The sequence below is a fragment of the Pristis pectinata genome, chromosome 22, assembly GCF_009764475.1.
Source record: "Pristis pectinata isolate sPriPec2 chromosome 22, sPriPec2.1.pri, whole genome shotgun sequence".
NCBI lineage: Eukaryota > Metazoa > Chordata > Chondrichthyes > Rhinopristiformes > Pristidae > Pristis > Pristis pectinata.
In genome coordinates, this window is record NC_067426.1 from 711,878 (window position 1) to 732,012 (window position 20,135).

Genomic DNA, 20,135 nt, shown 5'->3' on the forward strand with positions numbered 1-20,135 from the left:
GGGCCACAAAGGCCACCATTTGAATAGCCTCCTTGTCACAGATGCTAAATATTTGAACTTGGGACCAAAGTGAGTTAGTAAAGGTGAGTAATGGCCAGCCATCACAGACGGGGCAGCTCCTCAGTCAGAGCTGCTGCTTTTCTCTGTGGACTTGTACTTGTCTTGTGCCTGATTGTGGAGTGAGGTGGCTCCTTTATCCACTGCAGTTATGGCTATGGTCTTTATAAAAGAAGGGCCCAGCGGGTCGAGCAGCGTCTGTGGGGGGAAAGGAGTTGTCAATGTTTTAGGTCGAAGCCCTGCATCAGGACTCCATCTGCTGTCTCTTGTGTGGCCTGTTTAAAAGGAGCAAGGGTAGGCCATTCGGCCCTTGGAGCCTGTTTCCCATTTGGTTAGACCGTGGTGGATCATTCACCTGAAACACCATTTTGCTGTTCTGTCCCCATGTCCCTTAGTTTTTCTGACAGCCCTAGCTCTGTTGATGCCAATGTTGAATGCCGTCGGTGTCTGGACATCTCCTGTCCACTGGTTCACCACCCTTTGGGTGAAAAAAACTTGTAGATGAGACTTCCAAATTTCTTCCATCTCTCTGTGCGTGTGTGTGAGTGAAGTGGCTGTTTTACACTGCCTGTCATAGTCCTACACTCCCCAACCAATAGAAATCGTTTATCTCCTTCAATCTCTTCTAATATTGAAAGACTCTGACCACCTCCTGCAGCAGTTATGGCATTAATCCCCATCTTTAAAATCTCAGGGTCACAACTGACCAGTAAGTGAGGTGGGTCATGCCTTGGCTCCATTTTGACTACAAGGTCAGCCAGGCCAGAGGCCGTCCAGCTCCTGATTGCCACCTAAAAGGCATACGTTTAGAAGATGATGAAATACTTACAGTTGCCTGGAAACAGCTGAGATGCACTCAAGAAGTTTGACATCATCCTGAATAAATCAGCCTGCCGACCTGAAGACACAGGAGCGGGCACCGTGGCTGCAGTTTGCACTGGGTGCAACGCACACTGATGCAGCGGCAGAGACCTACACTTCCTTCTCATTTCTGAGCAAACCTTCAAATTCCTTCATTAACCAAGGTTCCCTAATCTTACCCTCTTTGCTTCTTACCCTTACAGGGACACGCTGACTCTGAACACTTTCTGTCTCACACTCAAACACCTCCCACTTATCAGATATTGTTTCTCCCTCCCTCAGTTGCTCCCAACCTACTTCTGCCGGGTCCTGCCTTATACTGTTGAAATCAGCCCTCCCCCAATGTCAGACCTTAACTCTAGGGCCACGACGACCTTGGAACTTACCAAACGATGACCACTGTTCCCAAAGGGTTCCTCTGCCAATACTTCCACACCCGCACACCCATCTTGCTTGTTTTGAACAGTCACGTTATTATTATTAAACTTCCTGTCAATGCTTTGAACTTCAGCATTTATGTGTACCAGTGTTTTTGAACAATAAAAATATCAACTGTCTTGTTGCCTTTGAAGTTCCACTCCCCTCATGCCCTCAGGCGTGAGTTCTCTTGGAGATTAAAAGTAATGGAAAGTAGAATTCAAGACCAATTAAAGACAACAAAACAACTCTGGAAAATACCTCTCCCAAATCCTTGGGGAATCAAAGGCATGCACAACACAGTGGCATAGCTAGTAGAGCCACTGTCCCGAATCCTGACCTCCGGTGCTGTCTGTGTGGAGTTTTCACGTTCTCCCTGTGACCGTGTGGGTTTCCCCTGGGTGCTCCAGTTTCCTCCCACATCCCAAAGACGGGATCCCAGTGGGTTAATTGGCCACTGTAAATTGCCCCCAGTGTGTGGGTGAGGGGTAGATTCTGGGGGAGGGGTGATTTGATGGGGATGAAAGGGTGATTGCAGGATTAGTGTATTGGGTGAGTGATGGTTGCCATGGACGTGGTGGGCCAAAGGGCCTGTTTCTGTGCTGTATTCACCTATGACTCTGAGTTCTTTGGCAGCAGTGTTTGTCTACAAGACAGTAATTTTATTTACAAGTAATTAACTGGTTGTAAAGTGTGTTACACAGTCCACAGTCCACAGACCACAGAAAGGAGTGACTCTTTCCTCTACCTCCCACATCCACACAACCCCGCTTGCTGCTTCCTCAGCAATTCCTAAGCTGCCACCTTTACCAAATGCTCTGTCACTGATTCAAACGAATTTTGGATGTAAAGGGGAATCTAGCAGGTGGGGGATAATGTAGTAAAGTGGTGCTGAGGTACAAAAGCCAGCTGTGATCTCACTGAATGTAGGGCAGACCTGAGGGGCCAAATGGCCTCCTCCTGCTTCTGTTTATTGTACTCTGTGTTCTGTTCTTATCAGTTAAAGCTCAGTGTTCCTGTGAAGCACCTGTATATTTCATTTCAATAAAGGGGCTGTGCAGAAGCGAGCTGCTGAATCTTTGCTCCCTTTTCCTCTCTTGCTCCTCTTTGATCTTGTGGATGAGTTTGGAAAGTATTTGTGCAAAAATTCCAATACATTTAGGATTCTGGTTCAACTCTGAATCCTAATGCCTCTTGGCCACAGGAAGCAGTGGCTGGTAGCAAAGAGTTCAGAGCTGACCATAATATCAAAAACATTCCTCAAATATTTGATTAAATTTATTGCTTCACTAGCTTGTCTTTCAATTCCAGTGAACTCTAAGTTCCCAACAGCTACAATTGGACATTATGGAGGGATTGTCTACGGAGTCTCTGTGGGTGGAGGTTAGGAACAGGAAGGGGTCGATAACTTTACTGGGTGTTTTTTATAGGCCGCCCAATAGTGACAGGGATATTGAGGAACAGATAGGGAAGCAGATCCTAGAAAGGTGTGAGAATAACAGAGTTGTTGTGATGGGAGATTTTAATTTCCCAAACATCAATTGGCATCTCCAGACAGTGAGGGGTTTAGATGGGGTGGAGTTTGTTAGGTGTGTTCAGAAAGGGTTCTCGACACAATACGTAGATAGACCTACAAGAGGAGAGGCTGTGCTTGATTTGATATTGGGTAATGAACCTGGTCAGGTGTCAGATCTCTCAGTGGGTGAACATTTTGGTGATAGTGATCATAATTCTATCTCCTTTACGTTAGCACTGGAGAGAGATAGGAACAGACAGGCTAGAAAAGTGTTTACTTGGAGTAAAGGGAATTATGAGGCTCTCAAGCAGGAAATTGGAAGATTGAATTGGGAACAGATGTTCTCTGGGAAAAGTACGGAAGATATGTGGCAAATATTCAGGGGATATTTGTGTGGAGCTCTGCACAGACATGTTCCGATGAGACGGGAGTCACGAGAGGATACAGGAACCGTGGTGTACAAAGGCTATAATAAATCTAGTCAACAGGAAAAGAAAAGCTTACAAAAGGTACAGAGAGCTAGGTAATGTTAGAGATCTGGAGGAGTACAAGGCTAAAAGGAAGGAACTTAAGAGATTAGGAGAGCCAGAAGGGGACATGAGAAGGCCTTGGCAGGCAGGATGAAGGAAAACCCCAAGGCATTCTACAAGTATGTGACGAGTAAGAGGATGAAATGTGAAAGAATAGGGCCTATCAAGTGCAGCAGTGGGAAAGTGTGTATGGATCCGGAAGAAATAGTGGAGGTACTTAATGAATACTTTACATCAGTATTCACCACGGAAAAAGATCTGGGGGATTGTAGTGGGGACTTGCAGCAGACTGAAAAGCTTGAGCATGTAGATATTAGAAAAGAGGTGGTGCTGAAACCTTTGGAAAGCATCAAGTTAGATAAGTCGCCGGGACCGGATGAGATGTACCCCAGGCTGCTGTGGGAGGCGAGGGAGGAGATTGCGGACCTCTGACGATGATCTTTGTGTCGTCCATGGAGACGGGAGAGGTTCCAGAAGATTGGAGGGTTGCGGATGTTGTTCCCTTATTCAAGAAGGGGGGTAGGGATAGCCCAGGAAATTATAGACCGTTGAGTCTTACCTCAGTGGTTGGTAAGCTGATAGAGAAGATCCTGAGAGGCAGGATTTATGAACATCTGGAGAGGTATAATATGATTAGGAATAGTCAGCATGGCTTTGTCAAGGGCAGGCCCTGCCTTACGAGCCTGATTGAATTTCTTGTGGATGTGACTAAGCACATCGATGAAGGGAGAGTAGTAGATGTAGTGTATATGGATTTCAGCAAGGCGTTTGATAAGGTACCCCATGCGAGGCTTATGGAGAAGGTGAGGAGACCAAGGGGACATTTGCAGTGTGGATCCAGAACTGGCTGGCCCACAGAAGGCAAAGAGTGGTTGTTGAAAGGTCGTATTCTGCGTGGAGGTTGGTGACCAGTGGTGTACCTCAGGGATCTGTACTGGGACCCTTACTATTTGTGATTTTTATAAACGACCTGGATGAGGAAGTGGAGGGGTGGGTTAGTAAGTTTGCAGATGACATGAAGGTTGGGGGTGTTGTGGATGGTTTGGAGGGCTGTCAGAGGTTACAGAGGGACATAGATAGGATGCAAAGTTGGGCTGAGAAGTGGCAGATGGAGTTCAACCCAGATAAGTGTGAAGTGGTTCATTTTGGTAGGTCAAATATGTTGGCGGAATATAGTATTAATGGTAGGACTCTTGGCAGTGTGGAGGATCAGAGGGATCTTGGGATCCGAGTCCATAGGACGCTCAAAGCGGCTGCGCAGGTTGACTCTGTGGTTAAGAAGGCATATGGTGTATTGTCCTTCATCAATTGGGGAATTGAATTTAGGAGCCGTGAGGTATTGTTGCAGCTATATAGGTCCCTGTTCAGACCCCACTTGGAGTATTGTGCTCAGTTTTGGTCCCTTCACTACAAGAAGGATGTGGAAGCCAGAGAAAGGGTGCAGAGGAGATTTACAAGGATGTTGCCTGGAATGCGGAGCATGCCTTATGAAAGCAGGTTGAGGGAACTCGGCCTTTTCTCCTTGGAGAGACGGAGGATGAGGGAGGACCTGATAGAGGTGTATAAGATGATGAGAGGTATTGATAGGGTAGATAGTCAGAGGCTTTTCCCCAGGGCTGAAATGGTGGCCACAAGAGGACATAGGTTTAAGGTGCTGGGGAGTAGATATAGAGATGTCAGGGGTAAGTTTTTTACTCAGAGAGTGGTGAGTGCCTGGAATGGGCTGCCGGCAACGGTGGTGGAGGCTGATACAATAGGGTCTTTCAAGAGACTGTTCGATAGGTATATGGAGCTGAGTAAAATAGAGGGCTATGGGTAAGCCTAGTAATTTCTAGGGTAGGGACATGCTTGGCACAGCTTTGTGGGCTGAAGGGCCTGAATTGTGCTGTAATTTTTCTATGTTCTATGTTCTACTAATTAATGGGCAATGACCTTTATTTTCCAAGATTAGGTGTAGATGATTAACCAGCTCCCTTACAAAGGGGAAGACATTGTCACAATGAACTCACTCAGGTTTTGGTTGGTGTGTGCCAAGCATTGTAAGTTGCTTCATTGTTTAAATGCTGGCAGTTTATCTAATTCGGCTCCTCTAATCAAACCTTTCTTGCATCCACTGCACGAAGGCTGGAGCTGGAAGCAGAACTTGATGGAAGGTGTTGCAACAGGGCTGAAGGTGAACGACTCACTGGGACACCGTGAGCTGCACCAGGAGGGGCTAAAGGAAGTGGCTGCAGAGATAGTCAGCCCATTGGTTGAAACTTTTCAAAACTTGTTGATTCCAGGAAGGTACCAGAAGATTGGAAAACAGCCAATGTGAGTCCTTTGTTCAATAAAGGAGGAAGACAGAAGATGAGGAACTATACGCCAGCTAGTTTGACACTTATTGTTGGCAAGGTGCTAGAATCAATAGTCAAAAGGAAATAATCATTGAGGAAAGCCGAATATATTCAAACCTGGTTTTATGAAACATAAATCAAGTTTGACCAATTTGCACAAATTATTTGAGGATGTGAGAGGGAAGGTTGATAGAGGGGAACCTGTGATGTAGTGTATTTAGATTTCCAAATGTGCCACACAAGAGTTTGGTTCATAAATTAAGAGCCAAAGATATTGGAGGAAGTGTGTTAGTGTGGATTGAAAATTGGCTGTCACATAGAAAACAAAATGATGGAATAAATGGGTCCTTTTCAGGTTGGAGGGAGTACCCCAGGGATCGGTTCTTGGCCCTCAATTGTTTACTACTTACCTTAGTGACATGAAGGAGGGAATGAAATGTAAAGTTTCCAAGTGTGCCGATGATACGAAAACAGGTGGAAGAGCACATTGGGATGGGGATGTTGTGGTTCTGCAACAGGATATAGATAAACTGAGTGATTTATTGAAAGCCTGGTAGATGGGGTTTAATATGGGGAGGTGTGAGGTCAGTAGTGGGAATCAAAAGCCAGATTATTATCTAAATGGAGAGAGGATGCAAATGAGTGGAAGTTCAGAGAGGTATGTGTGTTCTAGTGCATGAGTCACAGAAAGTTAGCAGGCAGGTCCAACAAGTAGTTTAGGAGGCAAGTTACATGTGCACAGGGGTTGGAGTTTAAGAACAGGGAGGTTTCGTTACAGTTGTGCAGGACATTGGGGAGGCCTCACTTGGAATACAGGATACAGTAACATTGGAGACAGTCCAAAGGAGAGTCACCAGGCCAATTCCTGGGATGAGAGGGTTTCCCTTTCAAGAGAGGCCTGATGGTTTTGGTTTGTATTACTTGGAGTTTAGAAGAATGAGGGGTGACCTTATTCAAACATTTAATATCCTAAGGGGGCTTAACAGGTTAGATGTTGGATGTCTTCACTAGTGGGGGAGTCATGAACAAGGGGACATACCTACAGAATAAGGGACCTGTCATATAAAACTGAGAAACGTAGAAATTTCTTCTGGCAGATTGTGGTGAATCTCTGCCCTGAGGGTGCTGGGGGGCAGATCATTAGATATACTGATATAATATTTGAAAGATCGAGGAATAGAGGGTTCTGGGGAACTGGCACAGAAGAGGAGTTGGGGCCAGTGTAGGTCAGCCATGATCATGTTGAAAGATGAGGTAGGTTTGAGGGGCTCAATGGCTTGTGAACCAGGCCACGTATAATCACTTGTAGGTAGCACGTTCAAACTGTAATCTGCTCAGAGAATTTATCACCGTTCACCTGTCAATACACCTTTGGCCTTAAGTGTAGAGTGCACCCTAATATTGGCTGTTTCATAGATTTGTTGCTCTCTGCACAATTTCCATCCACCAATAATATACGTTTGTAAAATCCTCTGACATACTGCAATCCTGAAGGTTGAGTGTTGTTAATGCAAAACCATTGAACAGCTCAAAGGGGACAGACTAATAAAGTTTAAAAATCATGAAGTGAATAAGATGGTTATCTTTTAATGCGATGCTTTTTTTATCTCCCTGCAGCTGCTTCTAAATCTGACGATGAAGCTAAGTGGGCCGTGCACTACAAAACATCCCAGTATCAGCATCAGCAGGAGAATGTATTCCTCCCATCAGCCAGACCACCACACATAGAGGATCTGCACAAAGAAGCTGAAATCGGCCTCAGATCTCTTCAGGAGCAAGGTAGGACCTCGGCAGAAAGGTGGAGGGCACAGAGCAACTGGACTGGTGCCAGGGATTAAATGTGGTTGAATCTGATCATGTGAGAGCCCTGCAAATTCTGACGTGTCCACCCTGCAGTCTTAGCAACCAGTCTTACAGTAAAAGTTATTCACCAAGTAATTGAAAGGCAAGTTGCTCACTGTTGGTGAATGAAAGTGACGGCAGGTAAATGTTGAGGATGATTTGTTCCAATCTGGTTCTCTGGTGAGGCCTATGTGGGACCTGCAGGCTCTGCCACCATAGGGGCAGGAGGTGGCTGATAGTGGCTGGGTGGGTGGGTCCTGAGGCGATGGGTGGGTCCTGAGGTGGTGGGTGGGTGGTGATGGGTGGGTAATGAGGTGGTAGGTGGGTACTGAGGCAGTGGGTGGGTGGTGATGGGTGGGTACTGAGGTGGTGGGTGGGTGGGTGGGTGGGTACTGAGGTGGTGGGTGGTGATGGGTGGGTGGGTACTGAGGTGGCAGGTGTGTAGATGCGTTGGGTGGTGATGGGTGGGTACTGAGGCGGTCTGTTCCTTCTGCCATTCACACGTGTGGTTCCAATTCATGACGTGACATTCACCATACCAACCTGACTGCTCCTCCTCCAGTTTGAACATAGAACAGCACAGCAGAGCAACAGGATCTTCGGCTCACTGTGTCTGTGCCGACCATGATGCCAGTCTAACTAATCCCATCTGCCGGCACACGGTCTGTATCCCTCCATTCCCTACCTGTTCCTGTGTCTGTCTAAATACCTCTTAAATGTGAACTTGCATTCACCACCTCCCCTGGCAGCACCTCCCAGGCGCCCACCACTCTGTGTGTGTAAAAAAAAACTTGCCCCACACATCTCCTTTAAAGTTTCCCCCTCTCACCTTAAACCTGTGTCCTCTAGTATTTGACCTTTCCACTCTGTGAAAAGACTCTGACGACGCGGTACGGTAGCGTAGCGGTTAGCGTGACGCTATTACAGCGCCAGCAATCGGGGTTCGATTCCCGTCGCTGTCTGTAAGGAGTTTGTATTTTCTCCCGTGTCCGCGTGGGTTTCCTCCGGGTGCTCACATTGCAAAGGCGTACGGGTAGGTTAATTTGGGTTTAAAATGGGCAGCGCAGACTTGTTGGGCCGGAGGGGCCTGTTACCACGCTGTAAATAAAATTTTAAAAATTTATGTACCTGATCGATGCCTCTCATAAGGTTATGAACTTCTATCAGGTCACCCCTCAGCCTCCAACACTCCAGAGAAAACAATCCAAGTTTGTCCAACCTCTCTTGATGGGATAAACTCAATATCCTGGTGAACTTCTTCTGCACCTTCTCCAAAGCCTCCACATCCTTCCTGTAACGGGGCGACTCAAACTGCACACAGTTCTCCAAGTGTGGCCAAACCAAAGTTTTATACAACTGCAACATGACTTCCCAACTGTTGTATGCTATGCCCCAACCGATGAAGGCAAGCATGACGTACACCCTCTTTACCACCCTATCCATTGTGTTACCACTTTCAGGGATATATGGACTTGCACCCCAAGATCCCTCTGTATATCAATTCTCCTGAGGGTCCTATCATTTCCTGTGTACTTTCCCCGTATGTCTTCCCAAAGTGCAACACCCAATTCTTCTCTGGATTAAACTCCATCTGCCATTTCTCTGCCCACATTTCCAACTGGTCGATATTCTACTGAAACCTTTGACAACCTTCATCACCGTCCACAACCCTGCCAATTTTTGTGTTGTCTGCTGACTGACTAATCAGACCACCTATATTTTTATCCAGAAAATGGGTGTTTACCAGATGAACCTCTCAATTATACTGATATTACATCCATTAATAAGTTTGTCAAACAACAATGTTACCTGGGGCAGGGGATACATTGGAAGTGACCTCTGCAGGACATCATTTCCTCCAGTAGCCAGTTTGTACCTTGATGTCAGGGGTCATTGCTGGGACCACTGTTGTTTGTTATCTATGTCAACAATTTGGATAAGAACATACAAGGCATGGTTAGTAAATTTGCAGATGACACTAAAATAGGTGGCATAGTGGACAATGAGGAAGGCTATCAAAAATTACCAGGAGATCTTGGTCAGTTGAATAAGTGGGCCAAGGAATGGCAAATGGAGTTTAATTTGGATAAGTTGTATTTTAGAAAGTCAAATTCAGGTAGGACTTTCACAGTGAATGGCAGGGTCCTGAGGAGTGTTGTAGAACAGGGAGACCTTGGAGTACAAGTACATGGTTCACTGAAAGTGGAGTCACAGGTTAGCAAGGTGGTGAAGAAAGCTTTTAGCATGCTGGTCTTCATAAGTCGGGGCATTGTGTATAGAAGTTGGGAGGTCATGGTGCAGTTGTACAGGACACTGGTGAGGCTGCACTTGGAGTACTGTGTTCTGTTTTGATCACCCTGCTATCGGAAAGATGTTATTAAACTGGAAAGAGTGCAGCACAGATTTACGAGGCTGTTGCCAGGACTTGAGGGACTGAGTTATAGGAGAGGTTGGACAGGCGAGGACTTTACTCCTTAGAGCATAGGAGACTGAGGGGTGACCTTATAGAGGTGTATAAAATCATGAGGGGCATAGTTAGGGTGAATGCACTCAGTCTTTTTCCCAGGGTTAGGAATCAAGAACTAGAGAGCACAGGTCTAAGGTAAGAGGGGAAAGTCTAAGAGGAATTTGTGTGGCAACTTTTTTTACACAAAAGGAGGCAATACCAATACCAATCTATGTGAAATCAGCTGGAAGAAGTGGCTGGGGCAGGTACAATAACAACTTTTAAAAGATAGTTGGACAGGTACAAGGATTGGAAAGATTTACAAGGTTATGGGCCAAACACTGGCAATTGGGACTAACTTGGATGGGGCATCTTGGTCGGCATGGACCAGTTGGGCCAAGGGGCCTGTTTCTGTGCTGTATAACTCTATGAACTTTACGTTGTACAAAGCTGCATTTAGAAATTTCCATTTTGGTCAAGGAAATAATATTGAGGTTTGGCAGAAGATTGTAAAACCTTCTTTCAAATTGAACTCCAAACACTTCAGCACATAATCCATGTACTGTCCTCAATGAGAAATGGATGACCTTGGACAAATTCTGATAAATTTTATACAGTTGTTGCAATGATTGAAATTACAGGTGGGGTGGCAGTTGTTGGGATGTAGGAACGGAGTCATTGAGACAGACAGCACAGAAACAGGACCTCTGCCCAAATGGTCCATGCTGAGCAAGATCCCCATCTTAAGCCTGTCCCATTTGCAAGCATTTGGCCCATGTCCCTCAAAGCCTTTTCTATCCATGTACCCTGTTCAAGTGTCTTTGAGGAATGGTTACTGGACATACAATGGAGAAAGGGTAAACATGTCCTTGGGAGGACTATCTGTTTCTCTGGAGTGGCACAAGGTGGGTGCAGGGCCTTGGTTACTTCACGGACTTGGAGAGAGCGACAGATGTAAAGTGTGCAGGCTTCTTGTTACAGAGGTGTGGGAAAGGGAAGGGCAAGGAGGAAGTAAAGAGGCTGTGCGGGGACACAGGCAGGTGGTGAATGGGGCAGTGGGGCTGAGGCAGCACAATGTGTGAAAGTATTCCCTTTGGAGGCAAGAACACAACAGTAGAATGTTACTGAGAAGGCAAGAACCGGGGAAATGTTGACCTTCATGAGGATTTGGGATCGTGACAACAAAAGGAAGTAACAGCCAGGAAGGTAAATAGGCCTGGAAATTTAATTGCATAAAGTTGTTTATCTTCAGAACTTCCATGAGTAAAAATTAATTCCTCCCCTTCTCCATCCCCCCTCCCTCCACCAAATGTGATAAGGACTGTTTCACATTTTCACCACCGCAGTAAGTCCCTGGGCCATCCCTCACATGACTGACCATAGACCTCCATCATTTGGTCACGTCCCTGGGCACTTCCCTCGCACGACTGACTATAGTCCTCCATCAGTTGGGCATGTCCCTCGCACGACTGACCATAGACCTCCATCAATTGGGCACGTCCCTCGCACGACTGACCATAGACCTCCATCGGTTGGGCACGTCCCTCGCACGACTGACCATAGACCTCCATCAGATGCACAGAATGATGTCATTCCCTGCGAAATGCTCCCTTTACATCAGTGAAGGTGAACCAGGTCCAAGGTGTCTGTGAATGACTGTTGCTGGACATTACAACATGAAAATGGAAGCAGGAGCAGGCCACTCAGCCCCTTGTGCCTACTCCCTCACCCAGTAAGGTCCTGGCTGATTGGTCTCACTGTTCAGCATTAACTCCAAAAACCTTGCAGTTTCTGTCCTGAATGTAGTCGGTGACTGAACTTTCACAGCTCCCTGGGGTGGTGAATTCCAAAGCTTCACTGCTGCCTGTTCTCGTCTCTGGCCTGAATAGCCAACCCTTTTCATGAGACTGCGACCCCTGGTTCGAGACATCCCAGCCAGATCCCTGCATCTACTCTGTTAAACCTGGAAGGATTTTGTACACTTCAGTGAGATCGCCGGAACATATGGGCCAATTCTGCTTAATTGCTCCACACGAGTCAATCCCACTGTCCCACGAATAAACCTGGTGAACCTTCACTCTCCCTCCTCTATCAGAAGGCTATCCTTCCCTACTTTGGGAGCCCAGGCCTGTTCACAGCACTGCACATACGCCCTTACCAGGGCCCTTCATAACTGCAGCTATATAATCAGTTACTCCTAGGACAAGCAAGCCATGCTGACATTGCAGCTACTGATACTTTTACATCTCTGTCCCCCACCCACACTGCACTGACCCCACCCTCTGATCCCAGTCCCACATCCACCTGATCTAATGATTGGCCCCTCCAAGCTTCCCAAGGCACCTCCCCACCTGATTACAAACCTCCCTCAGTGGTCTAATCCTCCTGCACTAGTCACTGACCCTCTCCCCAGGCTCTGTTGCAGGTGGCACAGTTTCCATTACAGAAAGCACATGCTCATTTTGTATGGTGCCTGAGTACTTGTGCTTTGGACCAAACCCACCATGTTCATCAACATCTCACTGCAACATCATCTAATGCATATAGGCACATTGCATTGTCTGGGACACGGGCAGTCAGCCTTATTGGCAAATGGTATTGGAGCACAAATGTAGTCAAATACTGGTGGAATCTGACAGAGTTTTTACAAGACCACACCCAGAGCATATGTGTGGTTTTGGTCTCCTTACCCAAGCAAGGATACACTTACTTTGGAATGGGCAGTGCTATAATGATACACCAGTTGAAATGTGGGCTGTTCTGTGAGAAGAGATTAAGACTGGGGCTGCATTTACTGAAGTTTAAAATGATAGGTGATCTCTGAAACACACAAGGTTTGAGAAGAATTGTCAGGGGAGATGCCAAATGTCAGATTCTTCAGTTTGGAGAGTCCAGGAACAGAATAAGTGGGCTGGGGTGAGAAATGTAGTCACTTTACAGCTGTGAAGATTTGGAATTCTCTCCCTCAGAAAATTATTGTTGCTCAGACATCAGTATTTCTGAGGGTGTAATTGAATCACAGGCTGTGGGATTTGGAAGGAAGTGTGGACCAGTCATGATGTTGTGGATTGATGGAGAGGCTCGAACAGGTGGCTGACTTACATCTCCTTACATTCTGATCTGTGGTAATACAAAGACTGGGTCTCTTTGCTCTGGTGGTTGAGGAATGATTGAATAGAGGTCTGTAAAATTAAGAAAGTTCTTGGCAGGGTGGATATTGGAGAAAATGTTTCCACTTGTAGGGAAGAGCATAACTTGGGATCATCAACGGAAGGTCTTCACTGAGGAATCCAAGAGGGAATTCTAAAAAGAACTTCTTTACCCAAAGAGCAGTGAGAATGTTGAGCTCAGTGCCACAGGGAGTGGTTGAGGTGAACAGTCTCAAAGGGAAAGTTGGGAAGGCAGATGAGGGAGACGTGAATGGAGGGCAATACAGGTAGAATTGTTGCTTGAGGAACAAAGGGAGGAAATTCAAGTGCATCCTCAATGTGGACATGAACTGGTTGGGCTGAATGGCCTACTACTGTGCTGCACACCTTATGTAATGCAGTGTTCAGCAGGCTGGTGACCTTGGTGCCACCATACTCACTGTGTACGTTACAGACACTAACAGATGACTGCACACACCTGACTACAGAGAGACAAATCCCTGCCATTTTCCAACTCCCATTTTGTTCTGTAGATTTGTGGGAATGAGGTCTGAGATATAAGATATTGTACAACATATACTTTTGAAATGGGATAATTCACTGCAGTAATCTACTAAACCATTCTAGCTTCTGTGTCTCCTAGTTGATGTGTAGGTCAGAGCTGGTGTCTGGTATTTATTGTGGGAAAAGCACCCAATCTCAGCCATAAACCAAATCAGGCAAATGGTTCTTAGGAAGAGAGGAGCCATGAAATGATAGGTCTTGATTAGCCAAGGAAGTTTTGTGGAGAAGATTAAGAAAACCCGTTTTAGCTCATTCTTTTGAATCAGGCAAAGTTATTTTTGTACATGAGCTATTCCCATGCTGTAGCAAACCATTTTGGGAATGTTCCCATTGAGGTTCACCATGGATCCTGGCTGTTACAGATGACTCTGTGATTGAATACCATTTGATGATCTGTTTTACCATGGCCCAGATCTTGTGTTTAACCTGTTGCACTCTGGGTATTAAAGAGTCGGTAGTAAGGAAGGCAGAAGCAATGTTAGCATTCATTTCGAGAGGACTAGAATATAAAAGCAAGGATGTAATGCTGAGGCTTTATAAGGCATTGGTCAGACCACATATGGAGTATTGTGATCAGTTTTGGTCCCCATATCCAAGGATGTGCTGGCATTGGAGAGGGTCCAGAGGAGGTTTACAAGAATGATCCTGGGAATGAAAGGGTTAATGTACAAGGATTGTTTGATGGCTGTGGGCCTGCACTCACTGGAGTTTAGGAGGATGAGGGGGGATCTCATTGAAACCTACCAAATATTGAAAGGCCTGGAGAGAGTGGACGTGGAGAGGATGTTTCCAGTAGTGGGAGAGTCTAGGACCAGAGGGCACAGACTCAGAATAGAAGGACGTCCCTCTAGAACAGAGATGAGGAGGAATTTCTTTAGCCAGAGGGTGGTGAATCTGTGGAATTCATTGCTACAGATGGCTGTGGAGGCCAAGTCATTGGGTCTATTTAAAATGGAGGTTGATTAGTAAGTGCGTCAAAGGTTACGGGGAGAAGGCAGGAGAATGGGGTTGAGAGGGAAAAATGAATCAGCCATGATCGAATGGCGGAGCAGACCTGAAGGTCCGAGTGGCCTAATTCTGCTCCTATGTCTTATGGTCTTAACTATTTGCATCAATAGGACTTCACGTCACGAAAACCATGTCCAGGTTATTGGAGTGATCATGTTACGTTGGAAATGTGAAGCTCAGTGATATTTTGAACCTCCATTTGAATTTCAGTTCTGCACAAGTCAATTTTCAGAGGTCCTGTGACTAAGCAAACCTCAGAGACAATGAGACAGCAGTGAAATGGGCCCTTTGGCCCATCATGTCCATGTCAACCATTGTATCCATCTGCACCAGTCCCATTGCCCACACTTGGTCCATAGCCTTCTATGGACTTGTCTAGATCCTTACTGAGTCATGGAGCTGTACAGCAGGGAAAGGGCTCTTCGGCCCAGCTCATCAATGCTGACCATGATGCCTAATTACACTAATCCCACTTGCCTGCTTTGGGAACTATTCCTGCTACTCCTTCCCTAGCTGAGTACCTGTCCAAATCACTTTTAAACTTTGCAATTGCATCTGCCTCCACCACCATCTCTGGGAGCTCGTTCCAGATAACCACCACCCTCTGTGTGAAAAATTTACCCCTCAGGTCCCCTTTAAATTTCTCCCTTCTCACCTTAAACCCATGCCCTCCAGTTCCAGACTCCCTACCTTGGAAAAAAGACTGACTATATTTCCTATATATCCCTCTCTTAATCGTATAAACTGCTGTAAGGTCACCCTCAATCTCCTGCACTCCAGTGGGAACAAACCCAGCCTCCCTCATCTCTCCTTGTAACTAAAGCCCTCCAGTCACAGTAGAGTGCTGATCTGAACTCACACAATACACCAGCTGTGGCCTAACCAATGTTTAATAAAGTTGTAACATGACATCCCTGGTCTAATACTCTATGCCATGGCTGATGAAGGCAAACATGCCTACGCCTTTTTCACCACTATGTCCACCTGTGCCGCCACTTTCAGGGATCTATATACTTGTACTCCAAGGTCCCTCTGTTCATCAACACCCTCTAGGGCCCCACCATTCCCTGTGTACGTCCTACTGTTGTTTGCCTTCCCAAAATGCATCACCTGGCATTTGTCAGGATTGAATTCCATTTGTCACTGCTCTGCCCAACTTTCCAGATCAATATCATGTTGTAGCCTTTGACAACTTTCCTCACTACCTCCAACACCACAAATTTTAATGTCATCTGAAAACTTACTAATCATACTTCCTCCATTCACATTCAAGTTGTTGACGTATATTACAAACAGTAAAGGTCCCAGCACCAATCCTTGGGTACACCACTGTTCATATACTTCCAGTCAGAAAAGCACCCATCCACCAACATCCTCTTCCTCTAGTACCAAGCCAATTTTGGATCCACTTTGCCAGCTTGCTGTGGATCACCTGGGTTCTAATCTTCTAGACCAGCCTACCATGTGGGACCTTGTGAAAGGCCTTACTAAATGTCTATGTAGACAATGTCTACTACAGTGCCCATTAATATACTTAATTCCTTCTCCAAAACATTCAGTCAAATTAGTGAGACAGGATTAATGTCATGAACCAAGACATTTTTAACCCCTGCCTTTGCAAGTGAGGATAAATTCCGTCCCTTAGAATTTTTTCAATAATTTCTCTATCACTGATGTAGGACTCACTGACTTATTCCTTCTGCCCTTGTTGAAGAAAGGAACAGCATTTGCTCTCCTTCAGACATCTGGTACCTCAGCTGTGGCTAACAAGGATGCAGAAATCTCTGTCATGCCCCCAGCTATCTCCTCCTTTTCCTCCAAAGCATCCTGGGATACATTGCATCAGGCCCTGGGGATTTATCCACCTTTGCTTGCTCCAAGACATCTAACACCTCTGCCATCTAAAACCTGCTCTAAAATATAACCGCTCCTCTCCCTGAACTCTCCACTGACCATGTCTTTCTCTTTAATGAATACAGATGAGAAGTATTTGTTTAAGACCCCACCCACATCCCCTGGCTCCACGCACAGATTCCCCCCTTTGGTCTGTGTTAGGACCCACTCTTTCCCTGGTTACCAGCTTCTAATGTATTTATAAAATGCCTTGAGCTTCGCCCTGGTCCTGTCTGTCAGTGATATCTCAAGGCCCTTCTTTTCCCTTCTAATTTCTTTTTAATGTACTCTCCTGCACACTCTGTTCTTCAAGGGTCTCTCCTGTTTTTGGTTGCCTATACCTGTTATATGCTTCTTTTTTGCTTCATCAAAACATCAATGGCCCTTATCGCCCAAGTTTCTTGTCATCCTTGCCTTTCAGCTTTACCAGAACATGCTGGCCCTGAACTCTTTCGAACTCTCTTCCAAAAGACTCCCACATGTTGGATGTTGTTTTACTTCTAGCAGTTGCTCCCAGTCTACTTTCTGCCAGAGGTTGTTGAAATTGGCCCTCCCCAACTGCCTGTCCTCATTTCCCAAGATTAGGTCCAGTACAGCCCCGTCTCCCGTAGGACTATCTATGTGTTGGTTCAAAAATCTCTCCTATGTTCACCATACAAGTTTCTCCCTGTCTAAGCCTTTTGCACTGAGGCAGTGCCAGTCAATACTGGGGAAGTTAGATTCCCCACAACTATCACCATATTCATTTGCACCTTTCTGTTTACATGTCTGCTCCTCTATTTCCCACTGACTGTTGGGGGTGGGATGTGGGGGCTGGAGTATATCCCAGAAAAGTGATCACCCTCATATGGCCTTATTTGAGGATCCTTCCAGGACATCCTCCCTGAGTATTGTAGTGATGTTCTCCATGATCAATAATGAGAAGCTCCGTCCTCCTTTACCTCCTGTATCATGCCTGAAACTTGGAGGCACAAGAAACTGCAGATGCTGGAGTCTGGAGTAACAGACAATCTGCTGGAGGAACAGATTGAGGGATGCAGGATTTCAACTCGAAACATCAACAATTCCTTTCCCCCCCCATAATGTTCCTCCACCCTCTGAGTTCCTTCAGCAGATATTTGCCATACCTGAAACTTGCCTGAGCTGCCAGTCCTGCCCTTCTCTTAACCATGTTTCTTTTACCTGGGATTTTGTCAAATAGCATCCGAAAATTCTACGGATGACATCTTCCCCATTCCCATCGCTCGTCTCCTATTACCTGTTTCCTACACTGTACAACTTTATCAACTTTATGATTCTATTAAAGTCATTGAACTGTTAGTCAAACATGATTTGTTGTTACTGAATGAAGTGGAAAGGATGAGGAGAAACCAGTGAATGTGGAGGATTTAGATATTCAGGGGACTTCATGGAGCATTAATGTACAGAGGGATCTTGAGGTGCAAGTCCATAGCTTCCTGAAAGTGGCAATACAAATAGATAGGATGATAAACATGGCGTAGGCCATACTTGCCATCATTGGTTGGGGTGTTGAATTTAAAAGTCGGGAAGTCATATTGCGGCTGTATAAAACTTTGGTCAGGCCACACTTGGAGTATTGTGTGCAGTTCTGGTTACCACACTGTGGGAATGATGTGGAGGGTTTGGAGAGAGTACAGAAGAGGTCACCAGGATGTTGCCTGGATTACAGAGTATTAGCTATAAGGAGAGGTTGGACAAACTTAGATTGTTTTCTCCGGAATGTCCATAAGACTATAAGACAAAGTAGCAGAAGTCGGCCATTCGGCCCATCGAGTCTGCTCTGTCATTCTATCATGAGCTGATCCATTCTCCCATTTAGCTCCTCTCCCCCGCCTTCTCACCATAACCTTTGATGCCCTGGCTACTCAGATACCTATCGATCTCTGCCTTAAATACACCCAATGACTTTGCATCCACAGCCGCCCGTGGCAACAAATTCCACAGATTCACCGCCCTCTGGCTAAAGAAATTTCTCCGCATCTCTGTTCTGAATGGGTGCCCTTCAATTCTGAAGTCATGCCCTCTTGTACTAGACTCCCCTACCATGAGAAACAACTTTGCCACATCTACTCTGTCCAGACCTTTTAACATTTGAAATGTTTCTATGAGGTCCCCCCTCATTCTTCTGAACTCCAAGGAGTACAGCCCAAGAGCCGTCAAACGTTCCTCATATGTTAACCTTCTCATTCCTGGAATCATTCTAGTGAATCTTCTTTGAACCGTCTCCAACGTCAGCACATCCTTTCTTAAATAAGGAGACCAAAACTGCACACAGTACTCCAAGTGAGGTCTTACCAATGCCTTATAGAGCCTTAACATCACATCCCTGCTCTTATATTCTATGTTGGAGGCTGAGGGGAGACCTAATAGAAGTTTATAAAATTATGAGAGGCGTAGATAGGGGAGATTGTCAGAGTCTTTCTCCCAAAGTCAAAATGTCAAATACTAGAGGGCATGGGTTTAAGATGAGAGGGAGAGAGTTTAAAGGAACTTTGCGAGGCATGTTTTTTACACAGAGAGGAAGGCGACTGACACACACTGTTGGGGGAGGTGGTAGGAGCAGATATGAGAGCAGCATTTAAGAGGCATTTAGACAGACACATGAACAGAGTGATATGGACTGTGTGCAGACAGATGGGATTAGTTTAATTAGGAAACATTTTCAGCAGCGACATGGTGGGCCGAAGGGCCTGTTCCTGTGCTGGACTGTTCTGTGTTCTACACAGGGAATTTGGTCAACAAGGTTAGAGCACATGGAATAAAGACAGCTTTAACAAAGGGTATTGGACCTGAATGTTATCTCTGATTTCCTTTCCACAGATGCTGCCCGACCTGCTGAGTGTTTCCAGCACTTCCTGTTTTAATTTCAGATTTGCAGCACCTGCAGTTTTTCTGATTTTCACTGAGAGCACTTGGTGTCGGGGTAGCACACTGACATGGACGGAAAATTGGTTATCAGGCAGGAAGGAAAGAGAGGGAATAAACAGGTTATTCTCCGGTTGGCAGGATGTGACCAGTGGGTTACCACAGAATCGGTGCTTGGCCCCTGCTGTTCACAACTAATGTCAATGATTTGGCTGGAAAGACTACAGCAGACTACGGAGTTAATGTCTTGGGTCCGAAATCCTTTGTCAGAACTCGGAAAGTGAGAACAAGTTAGTTTTAAGTTTCAGGGAACGTGGGGGAGGAATGGATAGAACAGAGGTAATACGTGAGATGGGTGAAGCCAGGTGATCCAAGTGTCTACAGACTCGTATGGTTGATGGATTAATGATGGTTCTTGTGAAACAGAAAGCAAACAAGGGGTCCTGCAGAGAGAAAACAGAGCCAATGTTACAGATAGAGGACCTTGCAGCTGAACTGGTCACTTCTGATCTACAGTAAAAGTGTCTTCTCTGAATTTGCTGAAATTGTTCCATGTTCTATGTTCTACGTGATATGGATTTATCACACAGGCTGCAACAACACACTCCTAAGTTTGTTGGTGATTTTAAA

General features: G+C 45.8%; 1 protein-coding gene across 4 annotated transcripts in view; it reads left to right on the plus strand.

The window, feature by feature from the left end:
• The window catches only part of LOC127581658 (uncharacterized protein KIAA1522-like), a 161,872-nt gene that overhangs the window by 115,877 nt on the left and 25,860 nt on the right, over window positions 1-20,135 (plus strand). For all 4 annotated transcript variants that reach the window (XM_052036236.1, XM_052036237.1, XM_052036238.1 and 1 more), the window contains exon 2: window positions 7,335-7,496. In XM_052036236.1, the coding sequence (XP_051892196.1) occupies window positions 7,335-7,496 (162 nt within the window). The remainder of the gene's footprint in view (window positions 1-7,334; window positions 7,497-20,135) is intronic.